The sequence below is a fragment of the Babylonia areolata genome, chromosome 30 (assembly GCF_041734735.1).
Source record: "Babylonia areolata isolate BAREFJ2019XMU chromosome 30, ASM4173473v1, whole genome shotgun sequence".
Classification (NCBI taxonomy): domain Eukaryota; kingdom Metazoa; phylum Mollusca; class Gastropoda; order Neogastropoda; family Buccinidae; genus Babylonia; species Babylonia areolata.
In genome coordinates, this window is record NC_134905.1 from 13,785,428 (window position 1) to 13,809,960 (window position 24,533).

General features: G+C 46.0%; 1 protein-coding gene across 1 annotated transcript in view; it reads right to left on the bottom strand.

Annotated features, from left to right (window-relative positions):
* Positions 1-264: 264 nt before the first annotated feature.
* The window catches only part of LOC143275254 (uncharacterized), a 261,497-nt gene continuing 237,228 nt past the window's right edge, over positions 265-24,533 (bottom strand). Inside the window, exons 4-12 of the mRNA XM_076579229.1 lie at positions 15,154-15,246; positions 14,024-14,236; positions 13,266-13,491; positions 9,010-9,449; positions 7,046-7,246; positions 5,910-6,056; positions 5,675-5,816; positions 4,337-4,574; positions 265-318 (exon numbers count right to left, since the gene is read on the bottom strand). Coding sequence (XP_076435344.1) covers positions 265-318; positions 4,337-4,574; positions 5,675-5,816; positions 5,910-6,056; positions 7,046-7,246; positions 9,010-9,449; positions 13,266-13,491; positions 14,024-14,236; positions 15,154-15,246 — 1,754 coding nt within the window. The remainder of the gene's footprint in view (positions 319-4,336; positions 4,575-5,674; positions 5,817-5,909; positions 6,057-7,045; positions 7,247-9,009; positions 9,450-13,265; positions 13,492-14,023; positions 14,237-15,153; positions 15,247-24,533) is intronic.

Below are 24,533 nucleotides of genomic sequence, written 5' to 3' on the forward strand. Positions count from 1 at the left end.
TTCTTCTGTTGTTGTTGTTGCTGCTGCTGCTGCTTTTTTGTTTCTTTTGTATGCTTTTATATTTCTTTAAAGAATTAACATTTATTTCAATAGCTGTTCTTGTTGGTGGTGGTGGTATTTTCATTCTTATCTTATTTAATCATAAGTTATAGAAATGATGTTCAAAAACGAGTACATCATCCATATGATTTTTATAGACAGTGAGCACTCATTGAAGGCCCACCCCCACCACCTATCCAACTCAACCTTCCCTACCCCCCTCCCTCACTGAAGACTGCTGCTGACGCCAAACACAGATGTCAGGTTCACCATTGGGGACTCCCGTGACACAGTCACACACACACACACAAATGATTCAGAAGAAAAAGAGAAAGAAGAAGGAAAAAGAACAAGGATAAGAAAGAAACAAAGAAGAAAATAAAACCCGAAACATTCACAGCTGTCAAGATCCAGACATGGTGAATCTCGCTGCAAGAGCATAATAACAACACACAGCTTTTGGTAAAAAGACAAACGAACCAGACATGTTCAAATAGATGATAATTATTATTAATAAATAAGGGCATCGCTCCAGTCCACCAATAAACACGCTGATGCAGTTCCATGTCTGGAGCACCATTAAAATGTCGATTCCGTTTCCGCCATGCTAGCTGAGAACAGTCTGGAAATGGCTATTGCTGGAGAAAGTTTTTTTTTTCCGAACTTTTTGCTGGAGAAGAGAGTCCAAGGACCATTTCAGGAATGGTTCCAGACCTGAAGCGTCCAAAACAGAGCATTGCTTTCAATGGATTCTAACAGTGTTTGTTTCGAGTTGGGGTTAGGGGTGGGATTAGGGGAATTTCCATTTTTCCCGAAACAGTTCTTGCGGTAATACTTCGTGACAACTGCTTTGCAAAATGTTCTGAAAAAAAAAAAGAAGAGAGAGAGGTTTTTCCACCAAAGTCCTTACGAAGACTTCAGAATATCCACAAAGAGAGCACAGCACCACATGAAGTACTGACGTCACAAAATTAATCAGTTTACATCATTACGGTTTCAGCACCCTCCCACCTCTGCCCCTCACCCCCCAACACTCCCCCTCCCGCAATCCCCCCCCCCCAACTCCTGCCCCCACCCCCCCCTCTTTTTTTTTTTTTTTTTTTTTCAAAACACCAAATATAAGGGAGTGACAAAATACAGGGGATCACTTCACATACTTAGGAGGTTTCGAAGCGAAATATTGCGTAGTCATTGCATTGCACACATGTGTTATTGGTTATTTCTGTTCATGGAGTTCATGTTTTTATGACCACAACGTGCCTCCCAGTTACTTGCTGTAAAGCAGCCATACAGTGAACGTTTACCGAGGACTGGAAAACAGCACAGTGGTGTTTGCGCTGTCATTGCATCAGTCCTTCTCTGACAGAGCGAAGTCCTTGCTTGCTGGCACAGAAAAAAAAAAAAAAAAAAAGTTTTCGCCGAGCTTCGCACTGCCACTTGTCACGTTGAGTACTCTTTGCGAGTCGTAGAATTAAACCTCAGTTCGCAATGTTATTCACAACTGGTAGTTCTTTTGTTTGGGTTTGTGTGTGTGTGTGTGTGTGTGTGTGTGTGTGTGTGTGTGTGTGTGTGTGTGTGTGTGTGTGTGTTTGTTTTGTTTTTTGTTGTTGTTTTTTTGTTGTTGTTGTCGTTGTTGTTTTTTGTATTGTTTTTGTTTGTTTTTTACTGACGCAAGTGACACCACTTTTTACGAAGTCCACGAACGCACAAAATTCATTGTCCATGCCCACTGAGGATATGAATCACACAGAGCTCTTTCTGTGTTGGTGTGTTGATCTGTCAGTGTCAATTCTTGTGGACTCTCAAAACGAAACGCAACGCCAGAGGCCACGTAGAAAGCAAAGAGCCATAGTTAATGGATAAAACCCTGGCTTCATGGAAATCAGAAACTGTGTCAGTGAGAGAGGTCAATGATTACAGCAACTACTGTATCAACGGAAGCTTTCTTCAGTCCAGGTACTGAAGGAGGCGTCACTGCGTTCGGACAAATCCATACACGCTACACCACATCTGCTAACTGAAGCAGACGTTGACCAGCAGCGTGACCCAACGCGATTAATCGTCAGACCTTGAGAAAAAAAAAAGAAAGAAAAAGAAGTCAATCACCGGATTTGTTCCGTGCCGGAAACCTGGGACTGAACAGACCAGGGACCTTTACATCTTCAGTCTGACTCTCTACCCAACTGAGCTGTTCTTGTTCTCTTATAGGTGAGGAGGACTTTAACGAATCAGACCCAGCATGAAACTTATCCAATCATTCTGTCCAACAATAACCACGAGGACTCCAAGGAACCAGGCCCAGCATGGAACTGATCCTGTCATTCTGAGCATCAATGACCAGGGGGACTCCAACATAGCAGACCAGTCCAACAAGGACCAGCAGGACTCCAAGGAACCAGACCTAGCATGGAACTGATCCAATCATTCTGTCCAACAAGGACCAGCAGGATTCCAAGGAACCAGACCTAGCATGATGCTGATCCAATCATTCTGTCCAACAAGGACCAGCAGGACTCCAAGGAACCAGACCTAGCATGATGCTGATCCAATCATTCTGTTCAACAAGGACCAGCAGGACTCCAAGGAACCAGACCTAGCATGGAACTGATCCAATCATTCTGTCCAACAAGGACCAGCAGGATTCCAAGGAACCAGACCTAGCATGATGCTGATCCAATCATTCTGTTCAACAAGGACCAGCAGGACTCCAAGGAACCAGACCTAGCATGGAACTGATCCAATCATTCTGTCCAACAAGGACCAGCAGGACTCCAAGGAACCAGACCTAGCATGATGCTGATCCAATCATTCTGTTCAACAAGGACCAGCAGGACTCCAAGGAACCAGACCTAGCATGGAACTGATCCAATCATTCTGTCCAACAAGGACCAGCAGGATTCCAAGGAACCAGACCTAGCATGGAACTGATCCAATCATTCTGTCCAACAAGGACCAGCAGGACTCCAAGGAACCAGACCTAGCATGGAACTGATCCAATCATTCTGTCCAACAAGGACCAGCAGGACTCCAAGGAACCAGACCTAGCATGATGCTGATCCCATCAGTCTGTGCAGCAATGACCGACCGCCACCTCTTTGCAGGCCTCGACGATCCAGCAGTTTAGAGTTTCAGTTTCTCAAGGAGGCGTCACTGCATTTGGACGAATCCATGTCATAGACGCTACAGCACATCTTGCTAGGTAGCTTCCTGACCAGCATCATGGCCTAACGCCTTTTCTGAAGCATTGAGTGCATGCATATATATTTGTGTACTTAGACAGGAATTTTGCCAGAGGATAACACTTTTGTTGTCTTATTTTTTCAGTGCATGCTGCACACAAGACCTCGGTTTCTCGTCTCATCCGATCAGCTAGACGCTCAGTCACTGCAGTGGAAGATAAACGTCTAAACCATTCTGCCTCCTTGCCCCTTTTGATCCAGCAGACCAGCTCAAGCAAGAAGGACTTTACAGAGACGAACACATACAAAAATCGAAGACTCCCTCTGCATTTTTAACCATCACCATGGACACCCGCTGACACAAAACAATAACGCAGCCATAGAAACCAACACCGCTTCAGCGAAAGAACAACCAACACCTCCACACAAGACTCCAACACCTCCACACAAGACTCCAACACCCCCATCCAACAGTCAACACCTCCACACAAGACTCCAACACCCCCATCCAACAGTCAACACCTCCACACAAGACTCCAACACCCCCATCCAACAGTCAACACCTCCACACAAGACTCCAACACCCCCATCCAACAACCAACACCTCCACACAAGACTCCAACACCCCCATCCAACAGTCAACACCTCCACACAAGACTCCAACACCCCCATCCAACAGTGAGACTGAAAAAAATAAAAAAATCAGGAGATTATGTCTCCACTCCTCCGGGTGTTAAAGGTAAAACTGTTTTACGGGTTAAGCCCCGCAGGTTCTCACGGCCATCAAGGACAGTAAATTTATATCCACTGTGTCTTGGGCTCGGCATAGGAAGGCAGGGCCAATTCCTCTCCTTCCAGATGCCCCCCACAAAAAAACAAAAACAAAAAACAAACAAACAAAAAACATCATCATCATCAACAACACGATACGAAAACTCCACACAACAACAACAAAGTTGTCATATAATGGACTCCTTGTTCACCAAAGCCGCCGATAAGCTGGAAGACTGCACTCTCTCTCCCCCACCACCACCACCACCTCCTCCTCCTCCAACACCACCACCACCACCTCCTCCATCCACCCCAGACTTTTCCACCCCCACCGCCCCCCCACTAACGACGCTGCCAGGCCCGTGGTGTAGTACTGGGCCCCCAGAGACAACCCCCACCACTGCCCCAGGCCCCGTGCCGGTGACTCCACGGTCGTCGCTGAGGTCCGTGCTGGCGATGCTGTCGCTGTGTGCGAGGTGCATCTCCAGCTCGTTGAGGCGACTCTCCACGTCCCACTGCTGCTGAGACAGCTTCACCGTCAGTGCCGTGTTCTCCCCTTCCAGCTGGGCCAGGCGCTCCCGTAGCCTGTGTGTGCACAACATGCGTGTGTGTTCGTCAGCATGCACACGCACACACACACACACACACACACACACACACACACACACACACATATATATATATATATATATATATATATATATATATATATATATTATATATATATAGAGAGAGAGAGAGACATATATATATATATATATATATATGTGTGTGTGTCTGTGTGTGTGTGTGTGTGTGTGTGTGTGTGTGTGTGTGTGTGTGTGTTCGCACACGCACGCAATACGCGCTCGCACGCATACACACACATGCATACGCACACGTACACACTCGCAGGTATGTAACAAGGTCACGCACATGTATACGCACACGAACGCACGCACAAGTGTACACACACTCACACACGTGTAAACGCACATGTACGCACGCGCAAATGTACACACACGCTCACACAGACATGCATGCACGCACATACACATACAGGTGTGCACGCGCTCACACAACACATACACACACACACACACACACACACACACACACACACACACACACATGTATGCGCACATTCCACACGCACACGCAATACGCGGACCCACGCATGCACAAATGTACATACGCTCACACAGACACACACACACGCAAGCACACACACATACACACTCTGAGGGGAACACGCGCACACAAATACACACACATGCATGCATGGGCATCTGTATGATGATTATCACAAAATAGTCAAAAGGTTAACCTGAAGACAGAAAGAAAATACACACAGACACAGGCGCACAGACAGACACGGACACACACACACACACACACACACACACACACACACACACACACACACAAAGACGTTTCGTTTAGTTATTTATAGTCTGTTCATCTAAGATGATGATATAAGACTGAATACACACACACACACACACACACACACACACACACACATTTTCGGTTAGAATCACAATTATGGATAAAACGTTAAATAAAAGACCGAACTGACACACACATATCAACCCCACCCCACCCCCACCCCATCAACCACTAATCCCCATCCCCACCCCACCCCCCACTCCCCAACCCACACCTACACACTACACCACACCCCCTAAACCCCACTACACACAAACCTGGAAATCTCCTTCAACAAAATGTCCGCCTGGTTCTCTCCCCGGATGGGCGACCCTCCACCTCCTCCACCTCCACCTCCTCCTCCTCCTACCCCTCCAGCCAGGGGCAGGGTGGTGGCGGTGGAGGGGCCGCCATGATGACCTAGCATCGGGGAGAGGGGGTGAGGGAGGGGGCCGGGTGGGGGGTGGTGGTGGAAGGGGGAGAGGGGCTGTTGTCCCGGGGGCTGGGGGGCGAGGAGGGAGGTCTGGGAGGCGGAGATCGCCAGGTGGTTGGCCGTCAGCTGCTGGGGGCCGGGCCCAGCGACACCGGTAGCAGTGCCACCCCCTGGTGGTGGTGGTGGTGGTGGTGCCTGCGTCACGGCTTGCGTCACCCTACGTAGCCCTGGAAAAAACAAGTTGTACATATGGGGAAAAAATGTATATATATATATATATATATTTGTGTGTGTGTGTGTGTGTGTGTGTGTGTGTGTGTGTGTGTGTGTGTGTGTGTGTGTGTGTGTGTGTGTGTGTGTGTGTGTGTGTGTGTGTGTGTGTGTGTGTGTGTGTGTGTGTGTGTGTGTGTGTGTGTGTGTGTGACCAAGCTGCTGGGTAGCAGCGAAAATTCAGATTTTTTATTTTATTTATTTATCTTTTTTTTTTTTTTTGTTTAACAAAATAAGTGATGGTTTTCAACTTTGTTTTATTCATTTTAAATATATATATATATATATAATATTTTTTTTTTTTTTTTTTAATTATTATTATTATTTTTTTTTCTTCAAATGAATTTCGTCCTTCTTCAGGAAGACTTAAAGAGTAAAGGGCAGAGATAAAAAAAAACCCCAAAAAAACAACAACAACAAAAACAAAAACCAACACACACACACACACACACACACACACACACACACACACACACACACAGAATTTTTGGTCAGGACTCCAACTGCGCATCGCCACAGTGCAGAATTATCCATACTTCTTTTCTGTCTCTCTTTTGTTGATTTATTCATTTGTTGTTTGTTGTTATTTTTTGTTGTTGTTTTTTTTTTTTTTTTTAATTGATGTTCAGTGTCTGCTGAAAATAGTCATAATCATTAATTTTACTTCCGTGTTAGTAAGGGGGAAAAAACACCACCAAACAAACAAGCTAACTAACTAACAACAACAAAACCAATTGGAAATATTACATAATGGTACTCATTTTCAAGTTCCCCAGAACTCTGTTTTTGTTGGGGTTTTTTGTTTGTTTGTTTTTGTTGTTGTGGTGGTTTTTTTTTTTTTTTTTTTTTTTTTTTTTTTTTTGAGGTTGTTGTTTTGTTTGGGTTTTTTTTTGTTTTGCTTTTTTTCAAACCTAACCATTCTTTACCTGTGTGTCTCACAACTCACCCGGAGAAGGCGAAGGCGGGTAGGGCAGGGGGGAGGTGTAGGGGGCCAGGAAGGAGAGAGGAGTGACCTGCCCTTGCTGACTACCCGCTCCGTAGGGCGGCGGGTAGGTGCCGTGAGGCGGGTAGGTCGTGTAGCTGATCGGGTGCGGGGCCTGGTGCAGCGGGGTACCTGAGTGAGGATCCGCCACCAGGGTAGTGGCCCCTGGTTGGTCACAAGACACATGAAAATAGCATAGATAGATAAACGAATACATAACCAAATGAATAGATAGTTAGATTAGTAAATAAATAAATAAATAAGTTCATAAATAAATAAGTTAATAAATAAATATGAAATAAAACGATTTTGGTCAAAATCAAACAAAATAAGACACAATAAGATACAATAAGAGAAACGTGAGAAGACGATGGTATCTATACGGTTTTGTTCAACAGTATTAAGTTAATCGATCATTGGTTAACGACATTTTCATTATATATATATATATATTAGTTATACCTTATCTTGTTGACTGAATGATTGGTTGAAGGGTTCGTCGACCGATACTGATTCTTTGATCAGACAGACACACGCACACACACACACACACACACACACACACACACACACCAAAACCGGAGAATAAAGTAACAACTCCAATCTTTCTCTCTTCTCTCTTTTTTTCATTCTTTCTCTCTTTATCTCTCTCACACGCTCTGTCTCTTACTCTCTCTCTCTCTCTTCCCCCGCGACCCCCGCTGCGCCCCCCCCCCCCCCTCTCTCTCTCTCTCTCCCTCGCCCTCCAATTCTCTGGCTATCTCTCTCACTTTGTCACCTTGTCACTCTCGCCCTCAATCTCTCTCTCATTCATATACAAGCTAATTTGTGTATACAAGCTAATTTCTTCTGTCATTGCTGCAGTGTGCACACATGTCAAATGCTGGGTATTAGGACAGGTCAAGAACTTCCTTTTCCATGGCCTTTTTTTTTTTTTTTTTTTTTTTAATTTACTACTTTTCTTAATTTGATCCAGTGCACTTTTTATTTACCTGCTTGCTACGTGAACGTGTATAGCATGAGCAGCATTGACTTGAAGTTGCAGACCTTTTGAATGGAGAGAGTTGTTTCTCTTTACTGTTGTTTAAAGTTTTTACTGCCCTGGCTTCATTGTTCATTCACTTCCTCTCTTTCAGTTCTTCTCTCTTTCACTCTCTCCACCATTCAGTCGTTCTCTCTCTCCCTCTCCCACTTCTCTACATCCTGCCCCCCCCCCCCAGCCCCCCTCTCCCTCTCTCTCTCTCTCAACTTTGTCTTTCCTTTCTCTCGTATCTCTCTCCCCTTCTCAACCCCCCCCCCCCCACTCCCTCTCTCTCCATACTAGCTTGGGATTGTCGGAAAAAGAAATTAACTTCGGAAGCTTTACAGTTATCAAAACACACACACACACACACACACACACAAACAAAAAAACAACAACAAAAAAACAACAACCAAAAACAAAACAAAAACAAAAAAAAACCCAGTTACCCTGATGTCAGTTCCACAGTTTATAATCATGAATGATTTTGTAGAAAGTTGGATGGTCGAGCTTTTTTATTTTCCGTTTAATCTTAGCAATATGTTTTATCTTATGATTTTGTTGATGTTATTGTTGTTGTTGTTGTTGTTTTGGTCGTTGATTGTTGCTGTTGTTGTGCTCTTAGCAATGTGTTAATTTCTCTGTAAACCGCCAAACCGCGTTATTCTTTTCTTCATACATTATCCCCCTTGCCACAGGATGGTATTGTCAATGGTAATAAAACAATGTCCGTGTCACACTTCTCCCTCACCCACTATCTCTCTCATACTCTTTTTTTTTTCTTTCTTCCCCCCTCCTCTCTCTCTCAGCCCCCGCCCCCCCCCCCCCCCCCCCCGTACCCCCAACCCTCCCCAAACCACCACCACTACACCACCACACCCCTTCTCTCTCTCTCTTCTTTCCTCACCAGTCACTGATGACACGTAAGTATTGTACGAGTGCTGAATCTGCTGCTGATGTTGTTGTTGCTGTTGTTGTTGCTGCTGCTGCTGCTGGACAAAGAATGACGGCGAAGCTTGCATGGCAGGAGAAGGAAGAGGACCACCCCCACCACCACCTCCACCACCACCCGCCCCCCTCCGGGGCGAGGAGGGGGGAGAGAAGGGCGAGGACCTGTTGCCTTCTCTGTGCTCAGGAGGTCCCGGGGCGACAGGGGAGCGGAGGAGAGGGGGGGTGTCGGTGATGGAGGTGAGGGTGGAGGTGGTGAGGTTGTAGGTCACCTCCTGCTGGGAGTCCGCCGAAGACAGACGTCTCCTCTGGTGCTGGTGCTGGTACTGGTGTTGGTGTTGGTACTGCTGCTGCTGTTGTTGTAGGAGCAGTAGCTGCTCCGCTTCTTCCTCCACGCACCTGTCACGGGGAGAGAACAGAATAGAATATGTCTTTATCACCAAGTGTACCGGGGTCACAAGGAATATTGGGCGGGGGTGGGGTGGGGGGGGGGGGGGGGGGGGGGGGTAGTACATAACAAGATAAGAACGTAAATCGAAAATCATACACAAACACAGATACAGAAATTGGGATACATACAAGTGCAATTTCAATATAAAAACCTGTGCATACTCACACACGCACGCACTGCACACACACACACACACGCACACACACACACACACACACACACACACACACACACGCACTTGGCTGAACTGTAAAAGAGCCCATGGCAACATAAGTGATGTCCTCGGGCAAAATTCTGTTGAAGAATTCCACTCTGAGAAGGTACACAAAATGTGTAAGTGCAATACACTCATCAAAGCCTGACTTGCGTGTTTGGTCATGCCGCTGGTCAAGCACCTGCCTGGATGGTATGGTGTAGCGTATATGAATTTGTCCGAACGCAGTGACGCCCCCTCCTCCCCCCCCCATCCCCTCCAGACCCCCCCACCCCCACCCCCCACCCCCCACCCCCCCTTGAGAAACTGAAACTGCACCTGCCAGTGTTGCAGCCACACACACACACACGTTGCGTGCGTTAATGTTGGAGTGAGTAGCGGTTGTTGGATTCCTTTTTTTTCTTGATATGTAAATCTGGTGGATGGACCTAGTGGGTTATGTAGTTGGTTGGGATCGAATTGGTTGATCTGAATGACTGGTCGATCTGTTGGCTGGTTAGTTGAAGCATGCAGTACAGTAGAGTACAGTACAGTACAGTACAGTACAGTGCAGTGCAATACAGTACAGTGCAGTACAGTACAGTGCAGTACAGTACAGTGCAGTACAGTACAGTGCAGTACAGAGCAGTACAGTTCAGTACAGTACAGTGCAGTACAGTACAGTGCAGTACAGTGTAGTACAGTACAGTGTAGTACAGTGCAGTACAGTACAGTTCAGTACAGTGCAGTACAGTGCAGTGCAGTACAGTTCAGTACAGCGCAGTACAGTGCAGTGCAGTGCAGCTCAGTACAGTTCAGTGCAGTTCAGTGCAGCTCAGTACAGTTCAGTACAGTGTAGTACAGTGTAGTACAGTGCAGTTCAGTACAGTGCAGTACAGTGTAGTACAGTACAGTGCAGTACAGTGCAGTACAGTACAGTTCAGTACAGTGTAGTACAGTGCAGTGCAGTACAGTACAGTACAGTGCAGTACAGTGCAGTACAGTGCAGTACAGTGCAGTGCAGTACAGTGCAGTACAGTGCAGTACAGTACAGTGCAGTGCAGTACAGTGCAGTACAGTGCAGTGCAGTACAGTGCAGTACAGTGCAGTACAGTACAGTGCAGTGCAGTACAGTGCAGTACAGTGCAGTACAGTACAGTGCAGTGCAGTACAGTGCAGTACAGTGCAGTGCAGTACAGTACAGTACAGTGCAGTACAGTGCAGTACAGTACAGTACAGTACAGTACAGTGCAGTACAGTACAGTGCAGTGCAGTGCAGTGCAGTACAGTACAGTTCAGTGCAGTACAGTTCAGTACAGTGCAGTACAGTACAGTTCAGTACAGTGCAGTACAGTTCAGTGCAGTACAGTTCAGTACAGTGCAGTACAGTACAGTACAGTGCAGTGCAGTACAATACAGTACAGTGCAGTGCAGTACAGTGGAGTACAGTGCAGCATAGTGCAGTACAGTGCAGTACAATACAGTACAGTGCAGTGCAGTACAGTGGAGTACAGTGCAGCATAGTGCAGTACAGTACAGTACAATATAGTGCAGTACAGTGGAGTACAGTACAGTACAATATAGTGCAGTACAGTGCAGTGCAGTACAGTACAATATAGTGCAGTACAGTGCAGTACAGTACAGTACAATATAGTGCAGTACAGTGCAGTACAGTACAGTAAAATATAGTGCAGTACAGTGCAGTACAGTACAGTACAATATAGTGCAGTGCAGTGCAGTACAGTACAGTACAATATAGTGCAGTACAGTGCAGTACAGTACAGTACAATATAGTGCAGTACAGTGCAGTACAGTACAATATAGTGCAGTACAGTGCAGTACAGTACAGTACAATATAGTGCAGTACAGTACAGTACAATATAGTGCAGTACAGTGCAGTACAGTACAGTACAATATAGTGCAGTACAGTGCAGTGCAGTACAGTACAGTACGGTGCGGTACAGCACGGTACAGACTGAAGCAATGAAGCATGCTGTACCTCTTTGACTCACTCACCTGCTGCAAGTTCTACCCTATTTTATTATGAGAGGGTGCTTCGTTGGAATCAGTTGAGTGCACGATGGAGCATGTTCTACCTCTCTGAACTCATTCTCACCTGCTCAGCAGAGTTATCCTCGCTCTGCGTGGACTAACTCACCTGCTCAGCAAAGTTATATATATATATATATATCGCTCTCTTTTTGACTCATACTCACCTGCTCAGCAAATTGTACCCTGTACGCAAAGGTGCTTTGTCAGAATGAGTGCGCAATGAAGCAAGCGTGTCCTGCCTCTTTGAATCACTCACCTGCTCAACGAAGTTATCCCCCTCCTTTGGATTCATTCACCTACTCAACAAGTTATCCCTTTTGGACTCAACTGCTCAGCAAAATAATCTCTCTTTACACTCACTCACACACTCACCTGCTCAGCAGGTTATTCTCTGCTCTGCGTGGAATCTAGCTTCCGGTCACGCTCTCTATTTGAGTCACTCACTTGCTCAGCAAAGTTATCCCTCTCTTTTGACTCACTCACTTGCTCAGCAGGTTATCATCTATATAATGGTGCTTCGTCAGAATCACAGGTGAGTGCGTGATGAAGCACTGGACTCGCTCTCACCTGCTCAACAGACTTATATCCCTCTCTCTTTGGAATGACTCACACACTCATCTGCTCAGCAAACTTACACCCCTCTCTCTTTGAACTGACTCAAACTCAAACACACACTCACCTGCTGAGCAAACTTACACCCCTCTCGCTTTGGACTGACTCAAACTCAAACACACTCACCTGCTCAGCAAACTTACACCCCTCTCTCTTTGGACTGACTCAAACTCAAATACACTCCCCTGCTCAGCAAACTTATATCCTTCTCTCTCTTTGGACTGACTCAAACACACTCACATGCTCAGCAAAGTTATATCCCTCTCTCGTTGGACTGACTCAAAACATACACACTTCCCTTCTGAGCAAACTTACATCCCTCTCTCTTTGCACTCACACACTCACCTGCTCAGCAAAAGTGTTATATATATCTCTCTCTCTTTGGACTGACTCACACACACACTCACCTGCTCAGCAAACTTATATCCCTCTCTCTTTGGACTGACTCACACACACTCACCTGCTCAGCAAAGTTATACCCCTCTCTCTCTTTGGACTGACTCAAACTCACACACACTCACCTGCTCAGCAAACTTATATCCCTCTCTCTCTTTGGACTGACTCACACACACTCACCTGCTCAGCAAACTTATATCCCTCTCTCTCTTTGGACTGACTCACACACTCACACACACACACTCACCTGCTCAGCAAACTTATACCCCTCTCTCTCTTTGGACTGACTCAAGCTCACACACACTCACATGCTCAGCAAACTTACATTCCTCTCTCTTTGCACTGACTCACACACTCACACACACTCACCTGCTCAGCAAACTTACACCCCTCTCTCTTTGGACTGACTCAAACTCAAACACACACTCACCTGCTGAGCAAACTTATATCCCTCTCTCTCTCTCTTTGGACTGACTCTCTCTCTCTCACACACACACACACACACACTCACCTGCTCAGCAAGTTATCCTCGCTCTGTGTGGACTCCAACTTCCGGCGTCGCTCGGCGTCAGCCTGCTCTCCCCTGTCCTGCAGGGCCTGATGCCTGGCAGAGCCCGGGGCGGTGGAGGAGAGGAGGCTGGAGGGCAGGGTGTGGTACCTGGGCACCAGCATGGCGTCCAGGGGCACCTTCCCCGTGGACTCCACGAGCCCTGGGGTGCTGCGGCTTCGCTCTAAGGCTGTGGATGGGGATTTGTTTGTTTTGCACGTGTGCGGGTACGTACGTACGTATGTATGTACACAAACAAACACATATACAGACAGACGCACGCGCGTATACTCATACGCGCACGCGCACGCGGACGCGCGCGCGCGCACACACACATACAAAACACACACACACACACACACTCGCACACATACCACAACACACACACACACACACACACACACACACACACACACACACACCACTAAACACACACACACACACACACACACACACACACACACCACAAAACACACACACACACACACACACACACACACACACACACCACTAAACACACACACACACACACACACACACACACACACACACACCACAAAACACACACACATTCGCACACACACACACACACACACACACACACACACACACACCACTAAACACACACACACACACACACACACACACACACACACACACACACACACACACACACACACACACACACACACACACACACACACACACACCACAACACAAACCTTTCTCCAGCGGCTGTTTCTTGTACTTGGCGAGGCGCTTGACAGCGATGGCCTCCAGCTTGACCCTGGCGGCAGGGTACTCCTTGAGGACGTCCCACATGTCCTTCTTGGACAGGCAGAAGAGATCCGAGTAGCCTACGGACCTCACGCTGGCAGTCCGCCGGTTGCCCGCAGTGCCCATGTTCAGGATGCTGATCTCCCCGAAGTAGCTGCCTGTCTCGACAGCGACAACGTGACAGCGGTGGTAGTAGTGGTAGGAGGAGGAAGAGGAGGAGAAGAAGGAGGTTCAGTAGTAGTAGTAGTAGTAGTAGTAGTAGTAGGAGGAGGAGGAGGAGGAGGAACAGTAGTAGTAGTAGTAGTGGTAGTAGTAGGAGGAGGAGGAGGAAGAGGAGGAACAGTAGTAGTAGTAGTAGGAGGAGGAGGAGGAGGAACAGTAGTAGTAGTAGGAAGAGGAGGAGGAAGAGGAGGAACAGTAGTAGCAGCAGTAGTAGTAGTAGCAGCAGCAGCAGTAGTAGTAGTAGGAGGAGGAGGAGGTGCAGTAGTAGTAGTAGCAGTAGTAAAAGGAGGAAGAGCAGCAGCAGTGACAGTAGTAGTAGCAGTAGCAGTATTAGTTGTAGTAGTAGTAGGAGGAGGAGTTACAGCAGCAGGAGTAGTAGTAGTAGTAGTAGCATCAGCATCGGCATCAGCAGAAGTAATAGTTGTAGTAGTAATAGCAGTAGTTGGAGGAGGAGGAGGAGGAGGAGGGGGAAGTAGAGGAGCAGCTAGTAGTAGTAGTAGTAGTAGTAGTAGTAGTAGTAGTAGTTGCAGCAGCAGCAGCAGTTATGGGTAATCGATGGCAATGGCCATTCATGACTACATCAGAAAATTTCACCTTCATCCTCTGTCCTGATTGGAAGCTTATGTTATTGTTTTCATGGGCGAATTCCTCAAGAAGCAGCAGCAGCAGCAGCAGCAGCAGCAGCAGTAGTAGTAGTAGTAGTAGTACAGTGCAATGCAATGCAATACTGCACAACACAACACAACGCAACGCAACGCAATGTTATGTTATACGATGCAATACAATGCAATACGATGCAATGCAATGCAGTGCAATGCAATGCAACATAATACAATGAATTCATTTGACTGACCTGGTTTCAGTGTAGCCAGGACGGTTTTCCCGTTGTCTGCCACGACGTGTAGTCTTCCTCTGTTGACGATGTACATCTCTTTCCCAACCTCACCTGTCAACACACAGGTGACAACATGCCTGAGGAAAAAGACAAACGTGACTCTTAAAATACATCTTACCTCACTACCACACACACACACACACACACACAAATTTTTTTTTTTTTTTTTTAAATCCATGCCTCCTCAAAACAGATTTGTATCCACACAGAGTAATATGTTACGACAATAGAACAATCCTATCCAGTCCAGTCCAGTCCAGTCCAATACAATACAATATAACACAACACAATCCAATCCAATCCATTACTATACATTTGAAGTGATGGCCCAGATGTAACGCGTCCGCCGAGGAAGCGAGAGAATCTGAGCTGGTTCGAATCACAGGTCAGCCGCCGATATCTTATCCCCCTCCACTAGACCTTGAGTGGTGGTCTGGACGCTAGACATTCGGATGAGACGATAAACCGACGTCCCGTGTGCAGCATGCACTTAGCGCACGTAAAAGAACCCACGGCAACAAAAGGGTTGTTCTGGCAAAATTCTGTAGGAAAATCCACTTCGATAGGAAAAACAAATAAAAACTGCACACAGGAAAAAAATACAAAAAATGGGTGGTGCTGTAGTGTAGCGATGCGCTCTCCCTGGGGAGAGCAGCCCGAATTTCACACAGAGAAATCTGTTGTGACAAAAAGAGAACTACAATACAATTACATTGTTCAAAAACATAAAGGAAAGGGTGTGTTATTTCCACGCTTATCATTTACTCGAAGTAACAAAAGCAGAAGAACAAGAAGAACAAGACCAAGAAGAACAAGAATACCGAGAAGTACAAGAACATGTTAGACAAGAAGAACAAGAACAAGGAGATGAACAACAAAAAGAGTAATGACAAGAACAAGAACAATGAAACACGGAAAAGCAAGAAGAAGAAGAAGGAGAAGAAGGAGAACAAGAAGAAGAACAACAACAACAACATCAACATCAACAAGGAACTGATTCAGGATGCGGGCCACAGAGAGACGTGATCCAAGAATCGAAAGCAGAGAAGCCTTCCATTACAGGAAGATTCAAAACAGAAACTGTAAGACTTGTTCCCCGCCAACTAAATCATCGAATTATGGACATAAATTTTAGTGTGTTTTTTTTTCTTGTTTCCTGCACATGACAATGGTGAATGAGCATATATTCGATGCTGCTGACTAAATCATCGAATCAGGGACATTTTATTTTCCTTGTTTCCTTCACATAGACGAAGGTGAATGGGGATATTATGTTCGATGCTGCTGCTGCTACTATGGAGATCCAGTATGGGTGGAGTGATGGCCTAGAGGTAACGAAGAGAAATCGGTTGTGATGAAATGAAATACAAGTACAAATATAGGTCTGAGACCCCGAGAAAGTTCTGAACTCCACGTTTCACTTCTTAATAACATATCATATATCCCGGTATTACCGAGCTCGAGAGATACACACAATAAACCCACAGTTTCTGGTCCAAATTTGAGCATCACTCTCAAGAGGAAAACCCCAGCACATTAATTAACTCTGGTTAATTAAGCGGCAATCACGGGCCGAAAATAAAAACCATCTACGACGGGACTGGAACCTGCGTCCTTTCAGCTGTTTGTCCACGGGGCCAATTGCCCCACTGTAACGGATGGTTAGGATTACATTATTTGGGGATTTTTTTTTCTATGTTGTTTCTGTCAATCTGTTCGTCTGTCTTGGAAAAAACAAAACTAAACAAAAACAACCTGAAATATCTGACGACGGTAACGATAAGCAAAGAAAGCTAACCTCTCTCTCTGTGTCACTCTGTCTCTGTCTCTCTCTTTCTCTCTCTCTCTCTCTCTCGCTCTCTCTCTCTCTCTCACACACACACACACACACACACACACACACAATTGCTCACTGTCTTTCCATCCCACTCTCTCCATTTCTTTCCCCCTATTTCTCACTCACCTACTCACGCGATAACTCAATCTCTTCCACACACTTCTCCCCCTTCTCTGTTTCTGTCTGTCTATCTCTCCCCCCACCCCCCCACCCCCGCCCTCTCTCTCTCTCCCTCCCCTCTCTCTGTGTCTATCTGGCTGTCTCTCTTCTCTGCCTGTCTGTCTGTCTGTCTCTATATCTCTTTCTCTCTGTATGTCTGTCTCTGACTCTCTGTCTCTGTCTGATTCCGGTCCTCCTCCTTCCCTAGTGGTCTCTCATTTCTCCAAACTTCCTCTCCCTCCCCTCACCCCCCACACACACTACCTCCTCAACCCTCCAGCCTACCCCCAACCTCACACACACACACACACACACACACACACACACACACACACACACACACACACACACACACACTTCCCCTCAGTCGTACTCTCCATGAAATATCCGAAACGTAACCAAGGAGAGCAACCGCAGTAACCGAAGGGAGGTAAATCCTCACGGGATCTTCCCTTATGGCCAGATTGGTCTCCCTTGGATAATTACCCCCCCTCCCACCCCCACCCCCCCCTCCCCAACCCACCACCTCTCCCCCTGGGTAGGGTAAAGGGGTGGGGGTGGGGGGTGTAGATGACGTATGGAGCGTTCTTTTTGCATGCAAATGAGGCCCCCGGAGTCGCCCTGTAAAGTGGAACTGGAAAGTGTCCTTTAGAGCCCAGGAAATGGACCTGGTGAGGGGCATCGCCAGAACGGGCCCCTTCTCCAAATCTGTCCCCAGGCGGTTTTTGTTTTGTTTTTGTTCTTGTTTTTTTTTTCTCCCAGGTTTTTGTTGTTGTTTGTTTGTTTTGTTCTTGTTGTTGTTGGTAGTAGTGGTAGCGGTGGTGTTTTTACTTGTTTGTTGTTATCGTCGTCGTTGCTGTTGTTGATTTTATATCATTTTCGGTGGTTGTTGTTGTTGTTTTTGCGTGTGTTTTGTTTTTGTGATTTTTCGTTTTGTTTAGGTTAGCATTAGTAAACATGTTTTCTATGTTTCGAGTTAATCTTGACACGTCTTGGGCACTGACCAAGCGCGTAGTATTTACAGTGCAATCTTCAACAACAACAACAACAAAACTCAAAGCGATGTCTCGTTTCGTTCTTGATAAAGTACTTTATTACCATTTCGCAAACTGCTCTTACATAATAATAATAATAATAATAATGATGATGATGATGATGATGATGATGATGATAATAATAATAATAATAATAACAATACAACAACAACAACAACAATATTAATAATAATAATAATAACTGTATAGCGCTGAATCTTGTGCAGAGACAAATCAAAGTGCTTTCGCACCAGTCGTTCACACGTACGTATAACTCTAAAACTTGAGAAACTGAAGACAAGGAAGAGGTATGGAAGGGAGGCAGGCTATCTTGGGAATAGGTGGGTTTGAAGTGCGTTGTAAGTGAACGTGTATATGAACGCACTTGCAAAGAAATCATTTTGAAAATGGTAAGAAAAAAAATCACAGCTCCGAAGTCAGTGCCAATTAACTTTCTGAAATTGTTTTATGCAGAAAAGGGAAATCCGGAAGAATTTGAGCAGGCTATAAAGTTTCATGCATATTCACTTTCGCCCGAAACTTCTTTAAGATCCAATTCCCCGTCCCGAAATAACTACAGATTATTGCGATTTGTGTTTGATTAATATTGTTGATCGGCAGTGATGCTGAATATGAACCTTCACATTCAAGATGGATGACAGGATATTTAAGTGATCTTGTCTGTCAAAACCCTGTCATGAGCACTTTGGTTTCTTCTTCTGCTGCTTCTTTCTTTCGTTCTTTCTTTCTTTCTTCTTCTTCTCATCCTCCTCCTCCTTCTTCTTCTTTTCTTTCTTTCTTTTTCTTTCTTTCTTTCTTCTTTCCTTTCTTTCTTTCTTTCTTCTTCTTTTCTTTCTTCCTTTCTTTCTTTCTTCTTCTTCTTTCCTTCCTTCCTTTCTTCTTCTTCTCTTTCTTTTTTCTTTCTCCTTCTTTTCTTTCTTCCTTCCTTTCTTTCTTTCTTCTTCTTTCCTTTCTTTCTTTCTTCTTCTTCTCTTTCTTTTTTCTTTCTCCTTCTTCTTCTTCGTCTTTTCTTTCTTTCTTTCTTTCTTTCTTTCTTCTTCTTCTTCCTCTTCTTCTTCTTCTTCTTCTTCTTCCTCCCCACCCTCATCTATGTGAAGAGTCAAAGGGGCATCACTGTTCACCAGAGTCCCATAGCTCTGTCGGTTGTGTGTCAGTGAAAAGCCTGGGTCTCTACAAACGCTCATGCGCATGACAAATTTGTATTTGTATTTGTATTTCTCTTTTTATCACAACAGATTCTCTGAGTGAAATTCGGGCTGCTCTCCCCAGGGAGAGCGCGTCGCCACACTACAGCACCAGCGATTTTTTTTCCCATTTTCTCCTCCGTGCAGTTTTATTTGTTTTTCCTATCGAAGTGGATTTTTTCTACAAAATTTTGCCAGGAAAAACCCTTTTGTTGCCGTGTGTTCTTTTTACGTGCGCTAAGTGCATGCTGCACACGGGACCTCGGTTTATCGTCTCATCTGAATGACTAGCGTCCAGACCACCACTCAAGGTCTAGTGGAGGGGGAGAAGATATCGGCGGCTGAGCCGTGATTCGAACCAGCGTTCTCAGATTCTTTCGCTTCCTCAGCGGACGCGTTACTTCTAGGCCATCACTCCACATCAGATTAACTCATACCTAATTTTTTTTTGCTGTGCTTGCAGGTTGTTCACTGAACAGCAATCACTTCTGTGATAAGCTCCAGCTTGGCCCAAGAAGCTAAGCGGCAGAATGTTTCATTAAGACGCTCATCTGCCAATACAGTGTCCAGTGAGGGTCTGGGTTCGATTCCCGCTCTCTCCCTTTCCCCCAAGTTTGACTGGGAAATCAAACTGAGCGTCTAGTCATTCGGATGAGACGATAAACCGAGGACCCGTGTGCAGCACGCACTTGTCGAACTGAGGAAGAACCCTTGGCGACTTAAATGTTGTCCTCTGACAAAATTCTGTAAAGGAAATAAACTCTGATAGGTACACAAATAATACATATGCATGCACTCAAGGCCTGACAAGCCCGTTGGGTTATGCTGCTGTCAGGCATCTGCCTAGCAGATGTGGTGTAGCGTATACGGATTTATCCGAACGAAGTGACGCCTCACTGAGAAACAAAAACTGAATAAAAAAACTGAAACTGGCCAAATGCCTGTTTTGTCAGTTCCTAAATAAAGATAAAAATTATACATTTAGCCATTGATACTGGAATGTGAAATGATACTATTAATTTTTTTATAGATCATTATTGTGTCTGAAATATCATTTTACTCCAGATGTTTGTGTAAATTTGTCTTTGATAATTGGATTAAAATCGTGCACTCTCCAAAATCGTGCACTCTCCAAAATCGCCAAGGTTCTTTAGCGAATGACATTAAAAGACTCAGTGTCTGTCTCTCTGTCTTTGTATCTGCGTTTCAGTCTGTCTGTCTGTCTGTCTCTCTCTCTGCCTCTCTGTCTCTGTCTCTGCACACAGGCAATAAAAAACCCAATAAACTTGAGACCCAGACAGGCTATTTTTAGACTGACACTGATTGACAGATGCCAACACCTGGCAACTGGCATGAACATGATGAAGGTCACATTGCACAGCTCTGATACTGGATTTAATGACATGCTGTTTTAAATTTGACAATACTCGCATAATTTGCGTCCGAACTTTTAGATATTTTGCAGACTTGTTGATGATACCCTAAGGTTACTTTGTGATAATTTTTAATGAATTCCGTTTCTCTATCACTGAGAAATTTCTTGTCAAGAAGCGGTTAACTTTTTTTGGGACACCCGATATATATATATATAGAGAGAGAGAGAGAGAGAGAGAGAGAGGGAGAGACGAAGTCTGATACACCACATCCTCAATACTACTGACGTCAGCGCCACACCAGGGCCAGACATATTCATTCCTTTCCCCAGTCCCAACCCCCCACCCCACCCCCAACACCCCTCCCACCCACACCCCAGCCCCCGCTTTTCCATGAGAACGGGGACCAGTTCAAAATGTGGTGACAACGATATGAGTGCCAGTTGAAGGACATTGTGGAGAGGTCGCATGAAAACGCCGGCTGTTCCGTGGGTGTTCTCCTAATTCACCAGTGGATAGTTACTCTGTGTGTGTGTGTGTGTGTGTGTGTGTGTTTGTATGTATGTGTATGTATGTATGTGTGTGTGTGTGTGCATGTGTGTGTGTGTGTGTGTGTGTGTCCAAAATCGGTTTTTAATTTTTGTAATATGCTCAAAGGAGGCAAAAAAAAGTCATTTTAGCTGTAAGGTGATTAGATTTGCAAATGTTACCTAGTTATACTATTGGAGTTAAAAGACATTTTTGTTTTCACAACTTTTATGTGACATTGTTGTGTATTTGGAAATGTTTGTTCTGGGCATGAAATGATTATTTTACAGTAATCCTCCATACTCCAATAGGAGTGAAAGGATAATTAAAACTTGAAACTTGAAACTTCTCTGTGTGTGTTTGCGCGCGCGCGCGTGTGTGTGTGTGTGTGTGTGTGTGTGTGTGTGTGTGTATGTGTGTGTGTGTTTGTGCTTGTGTGTGTGTGTGTGTGTGTGTGTGTGTGTGTGTGTGTGTGTGTGTGTGTGTGTGTGTGTGTGTGTGCGTGTATGTGTGTATGTGAGTGTTTGTGTATGTTGTGTGAATGCGAGTGTTTGTGTATATGTGTGTGCGAGTGTGTTTGTATATGTATGTGTGTGTGTGTGTGTGTGTGTGTGTGTGTGTATGTGTATGTGTGTGCGTGCGCGCGCGCGTCTGTCTGTGTGTGTGTGTTTATGTATGTGTGTGTGTGTGTGCGCACGCACGCAAGTACGTGTGTGGAAGCATGTGTAAAAAAAAGGAAAACATGTCCATTTTTCTTCATTGAATTTCGCGATTTTGCGGTGTGTGTGTGTGTGTGTGTGTGTGTGTGTGTGTGTGTGTGTGTGTGTGTGTGTGTGTGCGCGCGCGCGCGTGCGTGCGTGCGTGCGTTTGTGTGTGCGTGCGTGAGCGTGTGTGTGTGTGTGGGGGGAGAGGGGGTGTATGCTTTAATGGTCCTGGAGCCAGTTGCATTGCTCGGACGGAAGAGCCTAGTATGGTCGTAACCCGCTACTAACTGTGTTTAGTATGGAACTGACCAATGGCGTCAAAAGTTAGAACCAAGCAATGCAACTGGACCGTGGCAGGCCTTGAGTGCATGCATAGTCTATATATTTGTGTACAAATCAGAGTGGATTTCGTGTGACAGAGAATTTTGGCAGAGGACACATGTTGCCATTTTTCTTTTTTCCAATGCGCCAAATGCAGAAAATGCAGTACAATAACAACACGGCTCAATACAATACAATACAATACAATACAACGGTTTTAGCAGCAATGAGAAAACATAGCCTATCACCAGGAAAGTAAGTGGGAAAATAATGTGGAATCTATATTCTGTCTGATTCCCCAAACCCATCACCTTTGGCATCTCCGATATTTCTGCCGTCCCTTCGCCTCTGATGGCTGCTCTGTCATCAACATCTGGCACCCAGGAGCCAGTTGCATTGCTTGGTTCTAAACTTTTTGACAGTTACACGTGACTAAATGCTTACGTTGACCGAACTACGCCATTGGTCAGTTCCATACTACACACAGTTAGTAGCGGGTTGCGACCATACTAGGCTCTTCCGTCCGAGCAATGCAAATGGCTCCAGCAGCATAACCCAGCGCGCTTACTCAGGCGTGGAGTGTATGCTTATATATTTGTGTACCAATCAGAATGGGTTTCTTCCACACAATTTTGCCAAAGGACAACACTCTTGTTGTTGCCGTGGGTACTTTTCCAGTGCGCCAAGTGCGTGCTGCACAAAGGACTTCGGGTTTGTCGTTTCATCCGAAAGACTAAACGCTCAGTTTGATTTTCCTGTCAAACTCAGGGAGGAAGGGCGAGAGCGGGATTCGAACCCCACACTCTCACGGGCTACCACGGTGTAGTATAGCGTAAATAGATCTGAACAAAAGCAGTGACGCCTTAGAGAAAACTGAATCTGAACCAGAAACTGAAACTCTGACCCGCGTTCTACGGTGCAGAAAGCATATACACCACACCACACCACAGTATTTTTCTGCAGAGGTTTCAAAAACCCGTGGAGGTGGACCTAAGATGCTGTGTGCCGCCGGGCCCAGATCACACCAACCCCACACCCTGGCGACAGCCTCACACAAGACCATAAATATTCATGCCCCTTCCCCTCCCACCCTCACTCCTCCATCCTCTCCTTCCCCCACCCCAGTCGCCATTCTTCTTCCGTTGCTCTCTCTCTCTCTCTCTCTGTCTCTCTCTCTCTCTCTCTCTCTGTCTCTCTTCTCTCTGAGTCTCTCTTCTCTCTCTCTCTCTCTCTCTCTGTGTGTGTCTCTGTGTGTGTGTGTGTCTCTCTCTCTGTCTCTCTTCTCTCTGAGTCTCTCTTCTCTCTCTGTCTCTCTCCCTTCTCTCTCTCTGTCTCTCTTCTCTCTCTGTCTGTCTGTCTCTCTCTCTCCCTTCACCCCTGTCACCATCCTTCCTGTTCCATTCACTCTCCCCCCTCTCTCTCTCTCTTCTCCCTCTCTCTCTTCAACTCCGTCGCCATCCTTCTTCTTGTATTCTCTTTCTCCATCCTTCTCTTCCTCCCTCCCCTCTCCCTCTCTCTTCCCTCTCTTCTCTCCCTCTCTCTCTTCAACCCAGTCGCCATCCTTCTTCTTGCATTATCTCTCTCTCTCTTCCCTCCTCTATTTCTCACCCTCTCTCTTCCCTCCTCTCTCTCCCCGTCTCTCTCACTTCTCTCTCTTTCTCTTCTCTCTCTCACTCTCATTTCTTCTCTCTCCCTCCGTCCGTCTGTCTGTCTATGTGTCTGTCTCTCCCCCCTCTCTCCCTCTCTATCCCTCCCTCCCTCTCTCCCCCTCTCTCACCCTCTGTCCCTCCCTCTCTCTCTTTCCCCTCTCTCCCTACTCTTCCCGACTCTCTCTCTTCCTCTCTCTCCCCTCCCTATCCCTCTCTTTCCCCTCTCTCTCCCCTTCTCTGTCCCTCCCTCCCCTCTCTCTCTCCCTCTCTCTCCCCCCTCTCTCTCCCCCTCCCTGTCCCTCCCTCCTCTTCCCTCTCTTCCTCTCCCCCCCCTCTATCTCCCCGTCTCTGTCCCTCCCTCTCTCCCCTCCCTCTCTCTCTCCCTGTCTCCCCCCTCTCTCTCCTCTCTGTCCCCCTCTCTCTCTCTCCCATCTCTCTCTCCTTCTCTCTCCCCCTCTGCACTCTCCCTCTCCCCCCCCCCCTCCTCCCTCTCTGTCACTTTATCGCGGCCTACAGGTCCCAAGTGTG